The sequence below is a fragment of the Rhinoraja longicauda genome, chromosome 9, assembly GCF_053455715.1.
Source record: "Rhinoraja longicauda isolate Sanriku21f chromosome 9, sRhiLon1.1, whole genome shotgun sequence".
In the NCBI taxonomy this organism is placed as follows: domain Eukaryota; kingdom Metazoa; phylum Chordata; class Chondrichthyes; order Rajiformes; family Arhynchobatidae; genus Rhinoraja; species Rhinoraja longicauda.
The window spans coordinates 43,903,167-43,929,049 of NC_135961.1; the positions used below are offsets into that span (position 1 = coordinate 43,903,167).

Here is a 25,883-nt window from a genome sequence, read left to right on the forward strand (position 1 = left end):
AAATTTGTGTCTATCTTTGATATAAACCAGTATCTGCAGTTCCTTTTTATTAGATCTAGAATAATAATTTGTATTCAAATACTCAATGAATACTTCTCTGGTTTTACCATGGCGAAATACATGGTCTGGAGAAAGTGGTTAATAGAAGTGTCTTGAGGACAGACAATATTACGATTGAGGAGGTGCTGAACGTCCATCGGCAGGTACACAAATCTCTCAGGCCTGATCAAAATATATTTAAGGACACTTTGGAGATATCACATATTAGTTAGATCGAGTTCGTTAAAGATGGAACTAAAAAGTTTGATGAAGGCAGAGCCGTAGACTTTGTCAGTATAGATTGTAGCAATGCACTTGATAAAGTTCCGCATGGTAGGTTGCTCTGGAATGTTAGCTTACATGGGATCCAGGGAGACCTAGCCAAATAGGTAGAAAATTGGCTTCATGGAAGGAAGCACAGGGTGATGGTGGAAGGTTGTTTTTCAGACTGGGGACCTCAGGGATTGGTGCTAGTCCCATTGCTGTTTGAGTTTTCTCTCCACGATTTGGATGATATGGTACAAGGCATGATTAGTAAGTTTGCAGATGACACTAAAGTAGGTGGCATTGTAGATAGCCAAGATGATTATCAAAAATTACAGCAGGATCTGCCAGGATGTTCTCCTGAGTTGGTGTCTGACCCAGAGTTACTCCAGCACTTTGTCTCTTCTTTTGTATGGACCTCCACATATTTCTCCCCTCCCACCTACATTCCTACCTCCAGCTTCACAATTTGCAACACTTCAATCCTTTTGTCTCACACCATGTTTTTTCCTTTGTCCAACCACCTGCCTATCAAAATACCCTCCTCGCCTGTGTTCACCTATCACCTATTACCTGCCACGCTTTGCCCTGCCCTTTCTCTCCTCCAGCTTTCTATGCCTCCCACCCTACAATCAGTCTAAACAAGGGCCCTAACCCGAAACATCTCCTATCCATGTTCTTCGGTGATGCTGCCTGACCCACTGAGTTACTCCAGCATTTTGTATCTTTTTTTTAAACTAGTCTGTGATACTAGCTTATATTTTTCCCACTCTGCATTCGTTGACCATGAGCTTCTGTTTTCATTGCCTGATAAGTTCTTTGTCACCCTTAAATTATTTCATTAATAACTCTTCCCCACAGCCATCCAGGTCCACAAAGATTCTCTTTATCTTATCCATCCCTCCAGGCCTTAGCTTCAACATAGAACTAATATTTTTCCACCCAACTTACGGTCTGTTACGAAGGGACTAAGAAAATATTATTACATTTTTTGCTTTCTGGCCTGCTGGGTGCTTCTAGCATTCTATTTTAATCCAGAGATACAGCGTGGAAACAGGCCCTTCGGCCCACTGAATCCATACCGACCATCAATCACTCGTTCACACTAGTTCTTCCGATTTCACATCCACTCCTTACATACTTGGGACAATTTACAGAAGCCAATTAACCTATAAACCTGTTCGTCTTTGGAAAGTGGGAGGAAATCGGAGAACCCAGAGAAAACCCACATGGTCACAGGGAGAACGTATAAACTCTGCACAGGCAGCACCAAAGGTCAGGATCAAACCCGGGTCTCTGGAACAGTGAGGCAGCAGCTCTACTGCTGCACCACTATGCTGTATTGTTTCCCTGTTTGTTTCAGATTTCCAGCATCTGCAGTTTTTATTTTCATTTACAGATGCATATAACATTGGATGAAGGGACAAGCAATGTGAGAAGTGCATTTAAAATAGACAGAGGATATATACTAACCAAACTTATAGCAGATAAACCTATTGTAATGGATTGGATCATTGCATTTAAAATAATCCATTAGAAACAAGTGCAGTGCAAGAGGACTGGTAGATAGCTACCATAATATCAGCATTCAAAAATCTAGACAGAATGTTTCGGAATTATAGATTAATCATTTTAACATTAGTGGTAGAGTAAATAATGGAATCCTGATTAAATGAGCAAATTGAAGAAAAAACATTGAGAAATGAAAAGTGTAATATTGAATAGTCAACTGGATCTCCAAAAAGAAATTCCTTCTTGACTATTGTTTTATTTGTACAGCTAACAAGAAGCTGTACACGCTTCAAGAACAAGTAGCTAACAAGAACAAGCAGGGCAGCACAGTGACACAGCAGTAGAATTGCTGCCTCACAGCGCCAGGGTTCGATCCTGACCACGGGGGCTTTTCGTGTGTAATTTGTACCTTCTCCCTGTGACCGCATGGGTTTTCTCTGGGTGCTCCGGTTTCCTCCCACATTCCAAAGATGTACAGGTTTGTAAGTTAATTGGCTTTGGTAAGAATTGTAAATCATTCCTGGTGTGTAGGATTGTGCTAATGTACAGGTGACTGCTTGTCGGCATGGTCTTGGTGGGATGAAGGGCCTGTTTCCACACCGTATCACTAAACTAAACTAGAAAATTGTGATTCAGTTCATCTGTTTTGTTCAGATTTTTCACAAAGCTGCACCTCATGAATAACTATGATTAGAGAATATTGGGGAAACAGATAATAGAATGAACTGCTAGCTGACTCCAAAAAGAGAGACTGGAAGAGACTGATTCACAGTGAAAGGAAGGGTGTAGAGATGTTTTGCAAAGATCAGCGCTGGAATTACTGCTATTCATAATTCATATAAACTATCTAGACTCTCAAATCAAAACCACAATTTGTAGATTTGTGTGACTAGAGTACATAGTAAGGATAGCTGCAACAAATTATTGGAAGATATTCAGAATGCCTAATTCACAAATGAAGTTCAACACAAGTAAGTGCAATGTAATATATTTTGCTAGCTGGAACAGGGATTTCACTTTTAGTTGGAAGATATGAGTCCCAGTGGAGAATGGGAACAAAGGGATCTCAGAACATAAATGAACTAAACACTATGTTTCCTTTTAAGACAAAGACAAATCAAGCATATTTCCAATTCTAGAGGTACAGAAATAAAAGTAGGGAAGTTGTATTAAGGCTGTGTTAAACCTAGGCTAGACCAAAAAATATTATATGTACATTTCTAGTCACCATATCATGCGGAAAATTTCGAGACACTGAAAATAAAGGTGCAGAGAAGATAAACAAGAATGATATTAAAAAAGTTTTAGAATACACGTATCAGGGAATGATGCACAGACTGCTTCTCTTTCCCTTAAGTCTGAAGGTTAACATAATTGACAGTGGACATAGAGGGAATCCTTCTAATTGTGGGTAAGAGCATAACTAGAGACCAGCAAGGTCATGGAATTCAGAAACAACTTATTTGCAAAAGAGAGATGAGAATATGGAACTTGTTCCCACAGGGAGTAGTATAAACAGTAGGTATGACAGATGCATTGAAGGGGAAGCTGGACATTCACATGAGAGAAGGGAATAGAGAGTTAACATTGACAGACCTGAAATGTTGAATATCCGTTTCCCTCCATAAATGCTGTCTGGCATTCTGAGTTCATCTAGCAGTTTGTCTTTTACCCTATCTAACTATATGCCATTTTCAGCGAACACTGGAACTAAACCCTAAGGTCCTACTGTACCTCAACATTCCAAAGGGCCCTATAATTTATGAAATATATGTCCTATCCTTATTTGACTTCCAGAAATGCACCATCTTGCACTTCTCGGAATTAAATTCCTTCTGCCAACGATCTGCCCAATTTTTCACCTCCTCTATATCCTGCTGTGACAACCTTCATTGCTGTGTGCAACAGCACCAATTTACATCTGATCAGCAAACTTACTAATCAAATCTGGTAATTCACATCCAACATCTGAAGTATATCACAAACAACAAGGGTTCCAGCACTATCTCTGTGGTGCACTACTAATCACAAACTTCCAATCACTGAAGCTTCCTTTCACCACTACCCTCTATTGTCAATCACCATGATAATTTTGGATCTAATTAGCCAGCTCACCTTGGATTCAATTTATCTTGATCTCGCCTACTATGCAGGACCTGGTCAAATGCCTTACTAACATCTATATAGACAACACCTACTGACCTACCTTCAACTTTTTAACTATACCATGGGGAAAAAAAAATGAATGTAGAGAGATAGGAATTTACTCACACAGAGTCTGCTGACCATCCCTGCCTTCCCAAATGTACATAAATCCTATCCCAACAATTTTCTGCAACTTTATATTTTAGAGATAAAACAAGGAAACAGGCCTATCGGCCCACCGAGTCCATGCCGACCAGGGATCACCCCCTTAACTAACACACAAGGGACAATTTTTACAATTTACAGAAGCCAATTAACCTACAAACCTGTGTGTCTTTGGAGCTTGAGATAAAACCAGAGCACCTGGAGAAAACTCACGCTGTTACAGGGAGAACGTACAAACTCTGTACAGACGACACCCGTATTCAGGATCAAACCCGAGTCTCTGGTGCTGTAAGGCAACAACTCTATAAAATCATGAGGAAATGTATAAAATCATGAGAGGAATAGATCAGGTAGATGCACAGAGTCTCTTGCCCAGAATAGGTGAATCCAGTACTAGAGGACATAGGTTTAAGGTGAAGGGGAAAAGATTTAATAGGAATCTGAGGGGTAACTTTTTCAAAGGGTGGTGGGTGTATGGAACAAGCTGCCAGAGGAGGTAGTTGAGGGAGGGGCTATCCCAACATTTAAGAAACAATTAGACAGGTACATGGATAGGACAGGTTTGCAGGGATATGGATCAAATGCGGGCAGGTGGGACTAGTATAGCTGGGACATGTTGGCCAGTGTGGGCAAGTTGGGCCGAAGGGCCTGTTTCCACACTGTATCAATCTATGACTCTTTGACTCTATTTCCATTTTAGTTTTGATGTTGTGGGTTTAGTCTATATAAACTAAATATGTTGACCAAAATTATTGAAGTAACTAGCTAGGGTTATGGTTATGTTTCTAGAGTAGTAATCCAATTACTAATAATATTAAAGTTTACTAAACAGGGCCTGTTTCTACACTGTATTACTCTATGACTCTACCACTGCTCCACTGTGTGCCACCACTGACTTGGCTTATCCCTGCTGTTGTTCTTAAGAAACAACATTATCTATCCTCCAATCTTCTGGTAGCTCACGATCTTGCTGGTGGAATAAGCCTAAGGCTCAATTCAATTCAATCCATGTGTATGTCAGATGATTATGACATGGCCTGAATACGATCACGGGCAACACGCCAAAATCTGGGGTGATCTCTGGCACATGTGCATTTCTGCCAGATGAGCTCGATGTCTTATTTTTCCATTTTGAACAGGCAAACATAAATCCACCAATGATTCCATCAGTCTTAAGAAGGGTCCTGACCCGAAAAGCCATCTGACTGACCTTCCCCCCCACAACCCCTTCCCCCTCTCCAAAGATGCTGGCTGGCCTGCTGAGTTCCTCCAGCATTGTTTTTTTTGCTTGAGCTGCTGTAGAAATGGTCTAAAGCTTCAAGTTCCTCTGGATCCCTATCACCCAGTAACCTAATCTAGTTCTTTCACTCTGATGCAGTGATCAAAAAAACATATCAGCATATGTACTTTCTTAAGGAGTCTGAGAAGATTCGACATGTCCACAAGGATTCTCTTGAACTTCTGAAGATGCACTCTAGAAAGTATTCTTATGGGATGCACCTCACGCTGGGATGGCAACTGCTCTACTCTTGACCACCTGAACCTGCAGAGAGTGGTGAACTCAGTCCATTGCAAACTTGTCACTTACTTCCATCCAGTCCATCTTCACCATGCGTTGCATCAGGAAGGCCTGAAGTATCGTCAAGGATGCCTGCCCCCCTGGCCATTCCCTTTTCTCTCTTCTACCTTTTAGAAGAAGATACAGGAGTTTGAAAGCCCAGATGTCAAGATTTAAGAACAACTTCTTCCCCAGCTATCACTCTCCTGAACCAATCACTTCTTTATCAATCCCTTCCCAAAGATGCTGCCATATGTTCACACTCCTAACGCTAGTTCATTCAGTTATTCAGTTATTGAACTTTAGTTATTTGCATTACTTCAGATTGCACAACAATCTTTTCACCATTCTACTCTCTAGCAATCACTGTATTTATTATTAATCTATCATTATCATGTAAGCTGTGTGCCAATAAACTAATCTGAATCTCACCTGTGACTAAATGATATAAAAATCTCTCCCAGGGCCCATCTAGCTCCTAGAGAAGACGGCAGGGGAAGAGAAAATACATTGTGGCCTTCCATCACAGTGAGGAGGGACTGGAGGAGACTCACTGTGATGGATGTTTCTTTTTGTTTGGTGTTAGTTTGTGATTGTGTGTGTTATTGCATTTTTATTGATTATTCTTATTGGTCTTATTGTTCAACTGCGGGTAATGTTTCATTTCACTACACATTTATGTGTATGTGACAAATAAACGACTATTGACTATTGACTATTGACCCTGCTTACAAAAGCATCTGTGGATAATTTCATCCACCCTAATGCAATTCCAAGATATTAATGCCTCTTCCCTCTTAATACTGCATTGCTCCAGATTTCAATGTACCACTCCCTGAATTCTTTTCTTCCATATAGACACAAGAAACTGCAGATGCTGATTTACAAAAAAAGATACAAAGTGCTGCAGTAACTCAGTCGACAAGCAGTATCTCTGGAGAAAATAGATAGGTGACGTTTCAGGTTGGGGCCCTTCTTCAGACTACTTGGAGTGAGGGGGAGAAAGCTGGAAGAGAGGTGGGGGCAGGTCAAAACCAGGCTAGTGACAGATGGATATAGATGAGGGGAGTTTTTGCTTGGCTGATGGATGGACAAAGGCCAGAAGATAAAAGGCTGTGAGAAAAGGAGAGAAGAGGCACAAAATGTGAAGTCTGAGGAAGGAATGCAGGTGGTGGTGGATGGTAGGATGAAAGAAGGACCAGGGGAACTTTATCCTTGTTCTGTCTAGGGGAAGGGGGGGAGAGAACACAACAATAGGACATAGGGGAGATGCAGGTGAGGGATCTATCTATGGCAGCAGGGGGAAAGCCATGTATACTAAAGAAAGAAGACAACTCGGATGTCCTAGAGTGGAAATCCTCATCTTGGGAGCAGATGCAGCAAAAATTGAGATATTGAGAGAAGGGCATGGCGTCATCACAAGAGGCAGGGTGGGAGCAGGTGTCGTCCAGATAACTGTGGGAATCAATAGGTTTTATAGTATACATCAGTGAAGAGTTTGTTCCCCGATATGGAGACAGAGACATCAAGAAAGGGGAGAGAGGTGTCAGAGATAGTCCAAGTGCATTTGGGGGCAGGGTGGAAGTTACTGGTATAGTTAATGAAATCAACGAGTTCAGCATGGGTGCAGAAGGCAGTCCTGATGCATTAGTCAATGTAGTGGAGAAAGAATTGAGGAATGGTGCCATTGTATGTTTGAAACAAGGATTGTTCAATGTAACCAAAAAAGACAGGGAGACGGGGACCCATGCTAGTGACCATGGCTAAACATTTAACTTGAAGAAAGTGAGAGAAATCAAAAGAGAAGTTGTTGAGGGTGAGTTCCACCAGGCAGAAAAGAGTGTTCAGAGAGGGGAACTGATTGGGTCTCTGTTCCAGGAAGATCTGGAAGGCCCTGAGATCTTCCAGGTGGGGATGGAGATGTAGAGGGACTGGTCATCCATGGTCAAGATGAGACAATGGGTGCCTTGATATTGAAAGCTATTGAAGTGTTGAAGAGCATGTGAGATGTCTCAGATGTAGGTTGGAAGGTGAATGGACAAAGGGTCCAAGATGCAATTTAGGTATTTGGAAATGTTCAGTGGGGCAGGAGCGGGCAGAAACAATGAATCTGCCAGGGCTCATTTTCATCCATGTTCATCTCCTTGGTGAAATAAGATGAGACATATTCAGGTAGGACCTTGCCACATTCCCTGACTCCACACATCAAGTACCCCTTTGGTTCCTTTTTCTCTGGCACCCTCTCAGCCCTAACATGCTCACAGAATCATGTTTGGATTCTCCTTAATCTTATCAACCAAGGCTATTCATGGCCCGTTCCTGCCCGCTAATTCATTTCTGTAGTTCTCTCCTATACCCGCAGTATTCCTCAATTGACTCACTTAATTCCAGTTGTCTTTCCCTGTCATAGCCTCCTTTTTTCCCTGATCAAATCTTTTAAATTCTTTGTCGTTCAAGGTCCTTAATCTTGCCATCATTATTTGTCATCCTTACGAGTGCATGCTGGCCATGAATCTCTACACATTTTCTTTTGAAAGACTATCATTCGTCTGATGTAAGCAATTGTTCTCGATCTACTTGTGGCAAGTACTCTCTTTTGCTATTAAAATCAGAGTTGTCCCCAATTCAAGACTTTAATTTGAAAACCAACCTCATCCCTTTCCACATTTGAAATATATAGAATTGGGAGCATTATTCCCAAAATGTATGCTCACCAACACTTCCACTACATTCCAGTTTCATTTCCAAAGATAAGTTTGAGTAGAGCATATCTTCATATAGGATATCTTCACATCACTCTCTTGGATGCAGTTAACAAATTCTGCCAGGTAAAATCTCAATGACTACAACCGTAATGCTCTTATACCTCTTTGCACTTAGCTTACCTATCTGTTCCTCTAATTCTTGGTGATTATTGGGTGGATTTCCCTTTGCTTATTCCTAAAGACTATCAATATGCCATCGTTCTCTCCAAGGTGTCTCCTCGAAGTACTGCCGTGATATTTACCCTAATTAATAGTGTGACACCCCCTCAGTACAGATGACAAGATGACAGGTGCCCCTTTTCAAGAAGGGCAGCAGCAACAATCCTGGTAATTGCAGACTTTTGAGTCTAACATCAATAGTAGGGGAAAAGATCCTGGGGGACAGGATAAATACTCACTGAAAAGGCAGTGAATAATCAGAAAATCCCAGCATGGCTTTATCAAGGGTAGATCCTGTCTGACACACCACTGAATTTTCTGAAAATATAAAGTGTATTGATGTGGGCAGTAAGGCCTTTGTCAAGTTCCACATGGGATAATGGTCCAAAAGGAAATAGGTGATGCAGGTACTACATTTTAAAGACATTTGGACAGGTACATAAATAGAACAGATTTAGAGGCATTTATGTCAAACACAGGAAAATGGGCGTGGGGCATCTTGGTTGGCATGGATGTTGAGCCAAAGAGCCTGTTTCTGTGCTGTATTATGTTGTATGACTCAACTTAGTTGTCCACAACTTAGGTAAATATTTCAAAGTTCATTTGCAATTTCCATGGTGCCTTAGTCACACAGGTTAAGAAAATCTTTTAAAATGTTATTCTAATAGCCATGCAAATATAAAGCTGTACTTGTATGCAGAAATGTAATGTTACTTGTTGAATTCAGTAGGGACAATGTTAAAGACTTAACTTAATGTTATCCTTGATATCAAAACAAATTGATAAGTGCAAAGTTAATTTTCTATTTATTCTCAACAATATTACTGTGATAATCAATGTGCTCCATATATAAACTGATTCATGCTTAAATGAGAAAAAAAATAGAGAAAAAAAATTAAATTAGTAAAGTTAATAACAGAAAATGAACACAAAATATTGACTTGCTTTCCACAGGTCTCTTCAAAAAAAAACTTACCTCCCCTCCATTCACATATTCCATGACAAAACATAAACGGTCTTTAGTTTGGAAAGAATACTTCAAAGACTGTAATAAAAAGAATCATAGGTGTAGAAAGAATTTGTACGATATTTAACTTTGATTGCATTTATCCAGCAATGAGATAACTAATAGTGTACTGTTTTCCCCCCTTGGTATCAATAGTTTTAATATAAAAAACTGATTAGGTGCCCATTCAAAGCAGCTTCAGGAACACTGTGAAGCATTAAAGGCACCGTGTTTTCATGGTACTGTTGTTAGGATAAACTTTCATTAACTTTAGCGAGATTTAATTTACATGGACAAAACAAGTTTCACAGAGATGGTCTGTTATCGGATACAATCTCACATTTTACAATGTAGGGAATTTCCAAAGAAATTTTGAAATTGTCACAACTGAACAAAAAATGTCACAATATATCTTATAGGCAACATCTTTAAAATCAGAAATAGATTAGCAATCTGTTGGTGTGTGCAAAGCCAGAGCAAAGTACCACTTTTAACATTGTGATAATTCCTGGTAACTTGGAATGTGGTATGTGCTTGCAGAGAGCTGTTAATCTAATTTCATTAAATTTGAATTTTAACTAACCACTTAGCTATTTTCAAAAGGAGTAAAAATTGATCCAATTGAATGAAGTGCAAGTTTTTAGATCAGCTGCAGTAAAGGGGGGAAAATGGCAGATGGAGTTTAATCTGAGGAAGTGCGAGTTCACCAGTTCACACTAGTCCTGTGTTATCCACTTTCTCATTCACTCCCTACACACCAAGGGAAACTTACAGGGGCCAATTAACCTACAAACGCACGCATCGTTATGATGTAGGAGGAAACCGGAGCACTCGGAGGAATGCCACGAGGTCACAGGGAGAACTTGCAAACTCTACTGGAGGTTAGGATCAAACCCTGGCACTGTGAGACAGTAGGTCTACCAATTGCGCCACCCTAATGTTCTTGGGCACGAAGATTTGTGTCATGGCAACAGCAATTCCCTCCTTTCTTGTATCTCTCAACCTGGGGTGGATCCCATTTACTAACTTTAATGCACTTCAGGAGACCCAACAGCACCCCCTTCTTGATATCAGTATGCTCTGGAATATCACATATAATTTGCTATTCTCCCTGTTCTGTTTTTTGGTGATCACCGAACCTAAGTATTCATTGTGTAAGTTGTCCTTTTCCTCTGGCTCCGGGTATAAATTCCCCTTGCCTTTGAATGGTCCAATGCTTTCCCTGGCTACCCTTTTTTCATGTTCATACTGAGATTTTACTACTCACCAAGAACATTTCATGCCCCTTTTAGTCCTCCCAATTCTCTGGTTAAGTTCTTGGATGCATCCTTTATTTCCCTCAAGAGCCTTGACCAATTTCAGAGAGATTGAAATGAAAATAGAAAATGCTAGAAATACTCAATAGGTCAGCAGTAATCACGGGGAATGAAATAGACCTAATATTTTGCTTCAATGAACTGTGACGAGAAATGTTAATCATGTTTCCAAAGATGCAGCTTAACTTACAAGGTATGCCCTCCTGTTTTCATTTAAAATTTCCAGCATCTGCACTTTTTTGGCTTTATTTATGCATTTCAGTACTGCCTTCCCCAAAACAGGATTGTATCTGCAGTGTGCATTTCAATATTTTAATTTCAATACAAAGCAGATGTACGATATAAATTGCATTGGAATGATACAATTGTACCAATCATTGTTTTTATCAATTATTATAGACAATAGACAATAGATAATGGACAATAGACAATAGGTGCAGGAGTAGGCCATTCGGCCCTTCGAGCCAGCACCGCCATTCACCGTGATCATGGCTGATCATCCACAATCAGTACCCCGTTCCTGCCTTCTCCCCATATCCCTTGACTCCGCTATCATTAAGAGCTCTATCTAACTCTCTCTTGAAAGCATCCAGGGAATTGGCCTCCACTGCCTTCTGAGGCAGAGAGTTCCACAGCTTCATAACTCTCTGAGTGAAAAGTTTTTCCTCATCTCCGTTCTAAATGGCCTACCCCTTATTCTTAAACTGTGGCCCCTGGTTCGGGACTCCCCCAACATCGGGAACATGTTTCATGTCTCTAGCATGTCCAATCCCTTAATAATGTCATATGTTTCAATAAGATCCCCTCTCATCCTTCTAAATTCCAGTGTTTTCGGGCCCAGTCGCTCCAGTCTTTCAACATACGACAGTCCCGCCAATCCGGGAATTAACCTCGTGAACCGACACTGCACTCCTTCAATAGTAAGAATGTCCTTCCTCAAGTTTGGAGACCAAAACTGCACACAATATTCCAGGTGTGGTCTTACTAGGGCCTTGTACAACTGCAGAAGGACCTCTTTACTCAACTCCTCTTGTTATGAAGGCCAACATTCCATTAGCTTTCTTCACTGCCTGCTGTACCTGCATGCTTACTTTCAGTGACTAATGCACTAGGACACCCAGATCTCGTTGTACGTCCCCTTTTCCTAACTTGACACCATTCAGATAATAAGCTGCCTTCCTGTTCTTACCACCAAACTGGATAACCTCACATTTATCCACATTAAACGGCATCTGCCAGCATCTACCCACTCACACAACCTGTCCAAGTCACCCTGCATCCTCATAGCATCCTCCTCACTGTTCACACTGCCACCCAGCTTTGTGTCATCTGCAAATTTGCTAATGTTACTTTTAATCCCTTCATCTAAGTCATAAATGTATATTGTTAATAGTTGAGGTCCCAGCACCGAGCCTTGCGATACCACACTAGTCACTGTCTGCCATTCTGAAAGGGACCCATTTATTCCTACTCTTTGTTTCCTGTCTGCCAACCAATTTTCTATCCATGTTAGTACCCTACCCCCAATACCATGTGATCTAATTTTGTCCACTAATCTCCTATGTGGGACCTTATCAAAGGCTTTCTGAAACTCCAGGTACACGACATCCACTGGCTCTACCTTGTCCATTTTCCTAGTTACATCCTCAAAAAATTCCAGATTAGTCAAGCATGATTTCTCCTTCATAAATCCATGCTGACTCGGAACGATCCTGTTACTGCTATCCAAATGTTCTGCAATTTCTTCTTTTATAATTGACTCCAGCATCTTTCCCACCACCGATGTCAGGCTAACTGGTCTATAATTTCCTGTTTTCTCTCTCCCTCCTTTCTTAAAAATTCCCTGGAGAACCAAACAATTACTGTGGTCTTTAGTACTTACCGTTAAAAATGGATGTCTAGTGTTTTTCAATACTCTGCTTTCTGTAAGTGTGTGTGCTACTTCATCCTAATAAAAGAGAAAATATTTTTTTGGTGCAATCTTGAATAAGTAAACTTCAGAATATATTTCAAAATAAACATTTCCATTTTAGTTTTGATGTTGTGGGTTCAGCCTACATAAACTAAATATGTTGACCAAAATTATTGAAGTAACTAGTTAGGGATATGGTTATGTTTCTAGATTAGTAATCCAATTACTAAAATTACTAAAGCACTAAACTGAAGAACATTATTAATCAATTGCACTTCACTGCACATTCAAACGATAAAGGAATAGCTCAGAAGATCAGCATCGTGTGCAGTTCTTGTATCCAGGAATGAGTAGGTTAACCTATGATGAGTGTTTGTCGGCACTGGGCTTGTACTCGCTGGAGTTTCGATGAATGAGGGGTGGGGACCTCATTGAAACATACAGAATAGTGAAAGGCTTGGATAGAGTAGATGTGGAGAGAATGTTTCCATTAGTGGGAGAGTCCACAACTAGAGGTCATAGCCTCAGAATTAAAGGGCGTTCTTTAGGAAGGAGATGAGGAGAAATTTCTTTCGTCAGAGGGTGGTGAATCTTTGGAATTCTTTGCCACAGAAGGCTGTAGAGGCCGTCAATGAATATTTTTAAGGCAGAGATAGATAGATTCTTGATTAGTACAGGTTTTAGAGATTATGGGGAGAAGGCATGAGAATGGGGTTCGGAGGAAGAGATAAATCAGCCATGATTGAATGGCAGAGTAGATTTGACGGGCTGAATGGCCCAATTCAACTCCTATTCCTTATGAATTCTGCTCGCAGAAATACAGGAAAATGTATGGGCTTTGGAGAGGGTGCAGAAGAGATTCACCAGGATTTTGCCTGGATTAGAGAATATATGCTATAAAGGAGAGGCAAACAAACTTGGACTGTTCTCTCTGTAGCATCAGAGACTTAAGGCTGACTTGATAGAAGTATACAAGTTTTTAAGATGCATAGACAGAGTAGATGGAATCTTTTTCTCAGGATGCGAATGTCAACCCGAAGCCATAGATTTAAGGTGAGAGGGGCAAAGTTTAAAAAAAATTGAGATTGGTAGGTGCTGGGAATGCATTGCTAAGGAAAGAGGTGGAAGCAGATACAACAGCCATACTTAAGAGGCAGATAGACAGACATATGAACAAGCAGAGAATTGAGGGATAAAGATCAAATTGGGATCATGGTTGATACAGATATCATGGGCCAAAGGACCTGTTCCTGCACTGTATTGTTCTATATTTTTAATTATTGCCATCCCAAACTTCCTTTAAATTAAATGGCTCAGTAAGCCATTTGAAAGCAATTACAAGTCAGCCATATTTCTGAGTCTGGAATTTCCTGGCAAAACTGATTAAGGATGGCAGATTTTGTTCCCAAAGGACATCATTGAACTAGATGGAGTATTATTGAAATCTTTAAAATTCATGGATATCATAATTTTTAAATGATAACTCTTTTACTACAGATTTAATGTAATTTAAATTCCCTCAACATGATTGTATATTTGATATCAAATTAACTAGCCCAGGCCTCTGGATTGCTAGCCCGGTAACGTAACCATTCTGATACCATACCCATTCTAATGGAATATTAACAGTTACGGATCAAAAATATAAAAGCGATATACTTAATTTTGTTTTAGCATGCATTGTCTGGAGTGCATAATTTCCATGAATTTAAATAACCAATTCAATTTGAAAACAGCATTTTTATATACCTACAAGAATGCACACGCCAAAATGGGAATTCCTAGGATTCAAAAATAGAAAAAGAATAAGAATAAGAATAGTAAAAATTATTATGGAACCCCATATTTTGGTTATTGTAAATTATATTTGTTATTCTTTGCATCTTCACATTCTTTTTAGCCACAGACGATGTCCCAGAGGACTGGCGAATAACCAATGTTATTCCTCTTTCCTCTGAAGGTCCCTAGTGACAAACCAGGAAATTATTGGCTGGTAAGCCATATATCAGTGGTTAGGAAATTACTGAAGAAGATTCTTAGGGATAGGGTCTACTTGTATGTAGAAAAGTGTACACCTATTAGGGATAGTTATTAAACTAAGTGCATAGCAGATGTTAATTCAAATGAGGGTAGACACAAAATGCTGGAGTAACTCAGCGGGTCAGGCAGCATCTCAGGAGAGAAGTAATGGGTCGAGACCCTTCTTCAGGGTCAGGGGAGGGGGCGGGACAAAGGATTTGGTTGGAGACAGGAAGACAGTGGGAGAACTGGGAAGGGGAGGGGAAAGAGAGTGACAGAGGAACTATCTGAAGTTAAAGAAGTCAATGTTCATACCGCTGGGGTGTAAACTGCCCAAGCAAAATATGAGATGCTGTTCCTCCAATTTGCGCTGGGCCTCACTATGACAATGGAGGAGGCCCATGACAAAAAGTTCAGACTGGGAGTGGGAGGGGGAGTTGAAGTGCTGAGCCGCCGGGAGATTAGGTTGGTTAAGGCGGACAGAGCGAAGGTGTTGAGCAAAACGATCGCCGAGCCTGTGTTTGGTCTCGCCGATGTAGAGAAGTTGACATCTTGTACAGTGGATACAATAGATGAGGTTGGAGGAGGTGCAGGTTGGATGGAGTCAAGGGGGAAGGAAAAGGGACAGGTGTTGTATGTCCTGCGGTTGCAGGCGAAAGTACCTGGGGAGGGGGTGGTTTGGGTGGGATGGGACGAGTGGACCAGGGAGTTACGGAGGGAACGGTCTCTGCGGAAAGCAGAAAGGGGAGGAGATGGGAAGATGTGGCCAGTAGTAGGATCCCGTTGGAGGTGACGGAAATGTTGGAGGATAAAATTTGTTGCATATGATGGTTGATGGGTGGAAGGTGAGGTATGGGTGGGGCCACCTGGCAAAAGGAGGAAAGGGGGAGACCCAGTGGAATCCCTACTGACGATCCGTCGGGGGGGGGGAGTATGACCCAGCGGAGTCAGACCACGCACTGTGGGACTCTGCCTCGTGGGGACTGTGCGCACGGCGCTGAGTCTGGGACTCAGCTAAGGCGACGGTTGTGGCCCGCTGGTGGGCGGTGGAGTAGCGAGTGTCGGCAGCGTCGCTGGTGGAGGCCCGCAGGGAAGTGGAGTCCAGGTCAGTCGACGAAGCGTCGGTAGGCCCGGTCAGCGGATGATCGGGGAGGAAGCGAGGGTCGGTGCCATCGATGAGGCAGTGAAGGTCGCCGATCCCGGTGAGTCGGTGAAGGTCGGTGGCAGCAGCTCACCATCTCCATCACAGGAGACAGACTAGTGACCGACATCTACTACAAACCTACTGACTCCCATAGCTATCTTGACTACACTTCTTTCCACCCTGTTTCCTGTAAACACTCTATCCCATACTCCCAATTCCTCCGTCTGTGCCCAGGATGAAGTGTTTCATACTAGGGCATCAGAGATGTCCTCATTCTTTAGGAAATGGGGGTTTCCCTCTTCCATTATACATGAGGCTCTCACTAGGGTCTCCTCTATATCCCGCAGCTCCGCTTTTGCTCCCCCTCTCCCCATTCATAACAAGGATAGAGTCCCCCTTGTCCTCACCTTCCATCCCATTAGCCGTCGTATACAACAAATTATCCTCCAACATTTCCGTCACCGCCAACGGGATCCCACTTCTGGCCACATCTTCCCATCCCCTCCCCTTTCTGCTTTCCGCAGAGATCATTCCCTCCGTAACTCCCTGGTCCACTCGTCCCTTCCCACCCAAACCACTTTCCCCTGCAACCGCAGGAGATGCAACACCTGTCCCTTTACCTCCCCCCTCGACTCCATCCAAGGACCCAAACAGTCTTTCCAGGTGAGGCAGAGGTTCACCTGCATCTCCTCCAACCTCATCTATCGTATCCGCTGTTCCAGATGTCAACTTCTCTACATCGGCAAGACCAAACGCAGGCTCGGCGATCGTTCTGCTCAACACCTTCGCTCAGTCCGCCTTCACCAACCTGATCTCCCGGTGGCTCAGCACTTCAACTCCCCCTCCCACTCACAGTCTGATCTTTCTGTCATGGGCCTCCTCCATTGTCATAGTGAGGCCCAGTGCAAATTGGAGGAAGAGCATCTCATATTTCAATTGGGCAGTTTACACCCTGGCGGTATGGACATTGACTTCTCTAACTTCAGATAGTTCCTCTGTCCCTCTCTTTCCCCCTCCCCCTTCCCAGTTCTCCCACTGTCTTCCTGTCTCCAACTACATCCTATCTTTGTCCCGCCCCTTCCCCTGACATCAGTCTGAAGAAGGGTCTCGACCCGAAACGTCATCCATTCCTTCTCTCCTGAGATGCTGCCTGACCCGCTGAGTTACTCCAGCATTTTGTGTCTACCTTCAATTTGAACCAGCATTTGCAGTTATTTTCCTACATACCTTAATTCAAAATTTCGCCTGGGCAGCTTGCAGCCCAGTGGTATGAACATCGACTTCTCCCACTTTAGATAATTCCTCTGTCCCTCTCTTCCCCTCCCCCTTCCCAGATCTCCCTCTATCTTCCTGTCTCCACCTATATCCTTCCTTTGTCCCGCCCCCCTGACATCAGTCTGAAGAACGGTCTCGACCCGAAACGTCACCCATTCCTTCTCTCCTGAGATGCTGCCTGACCTGCTGAGTTACTCCAGCATTTTGTGAATAAATACCTTCGATTTGTACCAGCATCTGCAGTTATTATCTTATATTAATTCAAATGAAAATCAGTTTACAGAAAATCAGCAGTCTACGGTTTTAACTGAAAGCAGTAATCAGTTTTGATATTAAAAGTACAGTGACATGAATACGTATCCCTTTCTGAGGATAGTTGACCACAAGCACAAAGCAGAAGGCCTCTCAAGAGATATGGTTTGCAAACTAACTTGACCACTAGACGTTAGTGCATGCAACAGCCAAATATAAGACAACAGCGGTATGTTAATTGACCTTAATCAAGCTCCTTCAGCAAAATGATTTTGCCTCATTGTGAAGAGATCAAGAAAACTTCCAAACCAGACAATTTGACATTTAGCACATTAAACATGGTTATGAGGATATTTGCTTTGTCTATCAATAATTGGTGTATGCAGAGTCAGCCCTCACAGCACTAATTTTAGGCATCTGGGTTCTTTGTGCTCAGATGTTTTTAGGGCATCTATTCGAATTGATCTGTCCCAGTAAAGGTGTTGGAATATTCAGAGGTATCTTGTGAGTTATAGTGTGTTCCTATTATAAATATGAAATACAATGGAACTATTTGCCAGGCATAAGATATTGAAATAAAGGATATAGTTGTAGCTATTGAAATTGTAGTGAATCACCTGCTGTTATCTTCTCAAAGTATAAAGTCTTGATATACTTTATTCTTGGGGAGATTCTGTTAAGAGGATAATGTCTGATTGTCATGATGAATAACAACCTTTATATCAATTAGCTTCAGTGTCTTCGGTGACTCACAGTGACAATAGTAAGGTTGATCCAGAAGATTAAGGAGCAAGGGATCCAGACTAACTTGGCCAACTGGATTCAAAATTGGCTTGGCCATAGAAGGCAGAGTGCAGTAGTGAAGGGGTTGTATTCTGACTGGAGGTTTGTGACCAGTAGAGTTCTACAATGTTCAGGGTTCAGATCTGTTTGAGATATACAAATGTAGACATTTCATTCCTTTTTTATCCGGCACTCTCTTATCTCCATTTTACCTCTAGCTTTGTTGTTGTCTCCACTCATCTACCAATAACCTCATCTCACCTGCAACCATCTCACTTGCCAGTTTTGTCCCACGCCTACCTCTCTTTACCAGCTTTCTTCTCTCTTCTCCATCAGTCTGAAGAAGGGTCCCGACCAGAAATGTCTATGTCCATTTCCCGTCATGGATGCTGCCTGACTCGCTGAGATCCTCCAGCACTTTGATTTTTTGCTTTTGAATGAAAATGTAGGTGGGCTGATTAGTAAGTATGCAGAGGGCACAAAAATGGTGGAGTTGTGAGAAGTGAAGGTTGTCAAATAATTTAACAGGATATAGAACAGTTACAAATGTGGGCAGAGAAATGGCAGCTGGAATTTAATCCAGACAAGTGTAAAGTGTTGCATTTTGGTAAGTCAAATATACAAAGCATACAGTAAAATGGTAGGACCTTTAGGATTATTAATGTATAGAGATCTTGGGGTACAAGTACATAGCTCCGTATAAGTGGCAACACAAGTAGATAAGGTGGCAAAAAAGGCACACAGCATACATGCCTTCATCAGTCGAGTTGAGTGTAAAAAGGTAAAAGTTGGGAAGTCATGTTGCATCTACATAAAACTTTGGTTTGGCTGCATTTGGAGTATTGTGTGCAATTCCGCTTGCTGCATTGCAGGAAGGTTGTAGAGGATACAGAGGAGTTTCACCAGGATGATGGCTGAATTAGGGAGTATTAGTTATTAGAAGAGGTTAGACAAACTTGTTTGTTTTTTTCTGGAGTGTTGGATGCTGACTTAAGTATTGGACTTGACTTAAGTATATAAAATAATAGGAGGCAAAAAGCAGTGTAGATAGTCAACTTTTTTCTCAAGGTTGAAGGTGAGAGGTGAGTTTAAAGGAGATCTAGATTGTAAGTTTATTTTGCAGATTGGTATGTGCCTAGAATGCACCGCAAGGGGAGGTGATGGAAGCAAATCTGCTAACAACATTTAATAGGTATTTAGACAGGCACATGCACAAGCAGAGAATTGAGGGTGACAGGCAAATGTGCATTTTAAATTGACATCATGATCTGTACGTAAGTTGCGATCCAAACAAACTGTTCTACATTTTATGTTAGAATTGGGAAACATTATAAATAGACTTAAGAGACTTTAATAAGTCTAATATTTATAAAAATAAAATAATAGAACAATGCAAACCTAAAATATTATCAATGTCCAATGAGGAAAATGATGTGGATTTTGGACATCTGAAATAAAAATAAGATACCCGGAACAGTGAACAGATAAGGCAGAAACTCTAGGGAAAGCAGAGATATGTTTCAGGTCTGTGACCATTCATCAGAACCATGACAAAGTTATAGAGATGAGCAGGATTTAACATGGAGAGAAAGGCGCAGAGAATGAGAGAACAAGAAAGAAGTTTTTGAAAGGATGAATGATAGGAGTGAGCAGAGGATGTGATGATAGTGCAAACTGAAAGAGGGTCATTAGGAAACAAAAGACCAATCCGGAGAAAATATGAATGGGGGCAGCAACAAGATTAAGTAATTATCAAAGCAAAATACAGTTTACGCCAAAATCCAAAATTGAAAATAGATGACTATCAATGGTCAATCTAGAATCTGTAATTAGCCCCCAGTGAAACAATTAGGTAATTTTCCTCAATCTTTCTCATTAAGTTGTCAAATTGGGAATGTTATGCTGAATTCATGTATTATACAACAGGAAGTTCAATGTTATACTAAGTTGATATTTCCTTTGTTCTCATCTACAATGGCCTCACAGTCGATGGCCAATCTCCATAATTTTTAAAAATTCCCAATAAATAACCCACCCCCTCCTCCAAGATTCTTTAATTCACCTTCCATCACCACCAACATGCACTTCCTCACCCACAACACTTTCTGCATATTGCCGAAAGAACTATCCCATTCCAGGAATTCCCCTGGCGCTTACTTTCCTAAAGCCCTCTCTCATGCATCCCATTGATTATTCTGATTTATTTGGCACTTTCCCACACTCAAGGGCAACTTATCGTATAAAATGAACCTACCGACAAGTCCTTGATATTTGGGAGGAAACCCGAGCATTGACAGAAACCACAGATACAAGGGAAATGGTGCCATGTATGTGGAACTTGCACAGAATAGACAATAGACAATAGACAATAGGTGCAGGAGTAGGCCATTCAGCCCTTCGAGCCAGCACCGCCATTCAATACGATCATGGCTGATCACTCTCAATCAGTACCCCGTTCCTACCTTCTCCCCATACCCCCTCACTCCGCTATCCTTAAGAGCTCTATCCAGCTCTCTCTTGAAAGCATCCAACGAACTGGCCTCCACTGCCTTCTGAGGCAGAGAATTCCACACCTTCACCACTCTCTGACTGAAAAAGTTCTTCCTCATCTCCGTTCTAAATGGCCTACCCCTTATTCTTAAACTGTGGCCCCTTGTTCTGGACTCCCCCAACATTGGGAACATGTTTCCTGCCTCTAATGTGTCCAATCCCCTAATTATCTTATATGTTTCAATAAGATCCCCCCTCATCCTTCTAAATTCCAGTGTATACAAGCCTAATTGCTCCAGCCTTTCAACATACGACAGTCCCGCCATTCCGGGAATTAACCTAGTGAACCTACACTGCACGCCCTCAATAGCAAGAATATCCTTCCTCAAATTTGCAGACCAAAACTGCATATAGTACTCCAGGTGCGGTCTCATCAGGGCCCGGTACAACTGTAGAAGGACCTCTTTGCTCCTATACTCAACTCCTCTTGTTATGAAGGCCAACATTCCATTGGCTTTCTTCACTGCCTGCTGTACCTGCATGCTTCCTTTCAGTGACTGATGCACTAAGACACCCAGATCTCGTTGAACATCCCCTCCTCCTAACTTGACACCATTCAGATAATAATCTGCCTTTCTATTCTTACTTCCAAAATTAATAACCTCACACTTATCTACATTAAACTGCATCTGCCATGTATCCGCCCACTCACACAACCTGTCCAAGTCACCCTGCAGCCTTATTGCATCTTCCTCACAATTCACACTACCCCCTAGCTTAGTATCATCTGCAAATTTGCTAATGGTACTTTTAATCCCTTCATCTAAGTCATTAATGTATATCGTAAATAGCTGGGGTCCCAGCACCGAACCTTGCGGTACCCCACTGGTCACTGCCTGCCATTCCGAAAGAGACCCATTTATCCCCACTCTTTGCTTTCTGTCTGTCAACCAATTTTCTATCCATGTCAGTACCCTACCCCCAATACCATGTGCTCTAATTTTGCCCACTAATCTCCTATGTGGGACCTTGTCGAAGGCTTTCTGAAAGTCGAGGTACACCACATCCACCGACTCTCCCCTGTCAATTTTCCTAGTTACATCCTCAAAAAATTCCAGTAGATTTGTCAAGCATGATTTCCCCTTCGTAAATCCATGCTGACTCGGAATGATCCTGTTACTGCTATCCAAATGCTCAGCAATTTCGTCTTTTATAATTGACTCCAGCATCTTCCCCACCACTGATGTCAGACTAACTGGTCTATAATTACCCGTTTTCTCTCTCCCTCCTTTCTTAAAAAGTGGGATAACTTTTGCTATCCTCCAATCCACAGGAACTGATCCTGAATCTATAGAACATTGAAAAATGATCTCCAATGCTTCCACTATTTCTAGAGCCAACTCCTTAAGTACCTTGGGATGCAGACCATCAGGCCCTGGGGATTTATCAGCGTTCAGTCCCATCAGTCTACCCAAAACCATTTCCTGCCTAATGTGGATTTCCTTCAGTTCCTCCATCACCCTAGGTTCTCCAGCCCCTAGAACATTTGGGAGATTGTGTGTATCTTCCTCAGTGAAGATAGATCCAAAGTAACGGTTTAACTCGTCTGCCATTTCTTTGTTCCCCATAATAAATTCCCCTGCTTCTGTCTTCAAGGGACCTACATTTGCCTTGACTATTTTTTTCCTCTTCACGTACCTAAAAAAACTTTTGCTATCCTCCTTTATATTATTGGCTAGTTTACCTTCGTACCTCATCCTTTCTCCCCGTATTGCCTTTTTAGTTAACTTTTGTTGCTCTTTAAAAGAGTCCCAATCCTTTGTCTTCCCACTCTTCTTTGCTATGTTATACTTCCTCTCCTTAATTTTTATGCTGTCCCTGACTTCCCTTGTCAGCCACAGGTGTCTCTTACTCCCCTTAGAGTCTTTCCGCCTCTTTGGGATAAATTGATCCTGCAACCTCTGCATTATTCCCAGGAATACCTGCCATTGCTGTTCTACCGTCCTCTCTGCTAGGGCCTCCTTCCAGTCAATTTTGGCCAACTCCCGCCTCATGCCTCTGTAATCCCCTTTGCTATACTGTAATACTGACACTTCCGATTTTCCCTTCTGCCTTTCCATTTGCAGAGTAAAACTTATCATGTTGTGATCACTGCCTCCTAATGGCTCTTTTACCTCTAGTCCCCTTATCAGATCAGGATCATTACACAACACTAAATCCAGAATTGCCTTCTCCCTGGTAGGCTCCAGTACAAGCTGTTCTAAGAATCCATCTCGAAGGCACTCTACAAACTCTCTTTCCTGGGGTCCATTTCCAACCTGATTTTCCCAGTTTACCTGCATGTTGAAATCTCCCATAACCACCGTAGCATTACATTTGTGACACTCCAATTTTATCTCCTGATTCAACTTGCACCAGTCGAGGCTACTGTTTGGGGGCCTATAGATAACTCCCATTAGGGTCTTTTTACCCTTACAATTCCTCATTTCTATCCATACTGATTCAACATCTCCTGATTCTATGTCACCCCTTGCAAGGGAATGAATATCATTCCTTACCATCAGAGCAACCCCACCCCCTCTGCCCACCTGTCTGTCTTTTCTATACGTTGTGTACCCCTGAATATTCAGTTCCCAGCCCTGGTCCTCTTGTAGCCATGTCTCAGTGATCCCTACAACATCATACTTGCCCATGACTAACTGAGCCTCAAGCTCATCCACTTTATTTTTTATACTACGCGCATTTAAGTACAACACTTTAACTTCTGTATTTACCTCCCCTCTCACATCGGTCACAAATGGCCCTGCCCTTAATCTCTTTTCCCCTCTAGAACTTCTGTTCCCATTCTTCCGAGAGTCTTCTGCAATATCTCCTGTATATCCTTTAACCTCATCTTCACAATTTGTTAACCCCTCCCCCCCACTACTTAGTTTAAAGCCACAGGTGTCGCACTAGCAAACCTGCCTGCCAGAATGTTTGTCCCCCTGCTGTTAAGATGTAACCCGGATTAGGATCTAAATCAGCTCCTTGGAGCTTTGACGCAGTAGAACCAACTCCTGTACTTCCATGCCATCCTCATATTTGGTCACCTCTACATTGGCCAGACTATGTATGATCTTCCTTGTTCTCACCTTCAATGAATACTGAGCTTCCAAGCACCTCACTTTGATTCTCCATCAGACTGTCTTCTCTGACCTCTTTGTCCTTTGCCTTCTACTCAATTTAAACTTGAGGAGTAGCACCTCACCTTCCAACCAGGCACAGTGCATGTTACTGGGATCAACAATACCACTTTATAAGTTTAAACATTTCAGATAATCACAATTTTAAGCATTTGTTTCAGATTCCCCAAAATTACAGTATTTGCCTCTGAATTTTAGCTTAAGGTCCAGTGGTCCAGCTGGTAGAGCCGCTGCCTCACAGTGCCAGAGACTTCTGGGGCTGTCTGTGTCGTGTTTGCACATTCTCCCCGTGACCACGTAGGTTTCCTCTGGGTACTCACATTTCCTCCCGTATCCCAAAGGTGCAGATTTGTAGGTTAATTGACCTCTGTAAATTGCCCCTAGTGTGCAGGGAATGGATGTGAAAGTAACTTAACATGGAACTAGCAAAACCAGATGATCTGATGGTTTATGTGGACACGGTGGGCCGAAGGGCCTGTTTCCATGCTGTATCTCTAAACTTTATCCTGTTTTACCCATTCTACACATGAACTGACCTTTTGTTGCCTTACCAATCCCATTACCATCCTCCTCTACCTCACAGTTTCATCGCTTTTATCCATTGATCACTTCAACGTTTCACCTTATCACAGATACCCTTTTCCTCTCCTACACTTCCTCCGTCACTCCATCTTAAAATCTTTCTCTTACTTAACCAATTTCTGATGAATGGACTTCATTCTGAAGCATTAATTTGATTTCTCTAAGCTGCTGCTTGACCTGCTGTGTAGTTTCAGAATTTTGGTTTATGCCATTGATCTTTGTCATATATTCATCCATGGCAATATGTTGAGAGTCAGTTGGATGATAAAGTATTAGTTTATTTAAGTGCATCATTTAATATTTTAAGGACAAATCAGACCACCAAATACTCAAGATAGTAGATCACAAATATCCATCACTTTGTTTTAAACTTGCAAAAGGCAGGAATGGTGATATTCAGTTTGACAATAACTTTGCTAATCTGAACATTGACATTTGGGTGAGAGCAAAGTACTGCAGATCAAAGCACAACAATCAAAAATGTCCATACATAAACTCATCAGTAATTATAATTAACATGTTGAGTGTTCATAGGCATTCTCACACTACCTCCCTACCACCTTTCCCTCCTACCCTAATTTAGTAAATCTGAAGTACAGTGCCCTCCATAATGTTTGGGACAAAGACCCATCATTTATTTATTTGCCTCTGTACTCCACAATTTGAGATTTGTAATAGAAAAAATCACATGTGGTTAAAGTGCACATTGTCAGATTTTATTAAAGGCCATTTTTATACATTTTGGTTTCACCATGTAGAAATTACAGCTGTGTTTATACATAGCCCCCCCCATTTCAGGGCACCATAATGTTTGGGACACAGCAATGTCCTGTAAATGAAAGTAGTCATGTTTAGTATTTTGTTGCATATCCTTTGCATGCAATGACTGCTTGAGATCTGCCATTCATGGATATCACCAATTGCTGGGTGTCTTCTGTGGTGATGCTGAGCCAGGCCTGTATTGCAGCCATCTTTAGCTTATGCTTGTTTTGGGGGCTAGTCCCCTTCAATTTTCTCTTCAGCATATAAAAGGCATGTTCAATTGGGTTCAGATCGGGTGATTGACTTGGCCACTCAAGAATTTACTATGCTTGAACTTGAGCAGATAGGATGTGTCTATACACTTCAGAATTCATTATGCCACTAACATCAGCAGTTGTATTGTAGGGACATAGGGATTGGCTAGAAGAGTTCGAACCCTCGGATTGGCTAGCGATGTCACGAGGTGTGATAGCGCGGTAGATTCGTCAGTCTAGCGTTGAACCCTGTATAGGTAAGACGTTAGGTAGTTGTCTAGAGTTTGGAGTGTTGCGAA

General features: G+C 41.8%; 1 protein-coding gene across 3 annotated transcripts in view; it reads right to left on the reverse strand.

Moving 5' to 3' along the window:
* The window catches only part of akt3a (v-akt murine thymoma viral oncogene homolog 3a), a 321,945-nt gene that overhangs the window by 47,502 nt on the left and 248,560 nt on the right, over positions 1 to 25,883 (reverse strand). For 2 of the 3 annotated variants that reach the window (XM_078405356.1, XM_078405355.1), the window contains 4 exons: positions 12,812 to 12,877; positions 9,584 to 9,652; positions 8,847 to 8,925; positions 5,714 to 5,811 (listed from right to left, as the gene is read on the reverse strand). In XM_078405356.1, coding sequence (XP_078261482.1) covers positions 5,714 to 5,811; positions 8,847 to 8,925; positions 9,584 to 9,652; positions 12,812 to 12,877 — 312 coding nt within the window. The remainder of the gene's footprint in view (positions 1 to 5,713; positions 5,812 to 8,846; positions 8,926 to 9,583; positions 9,653 to 12,811; positions 12,878 to 25,883) is intronic. The other variant, XM_078405357.1, reaches the window with a different exon arrangement.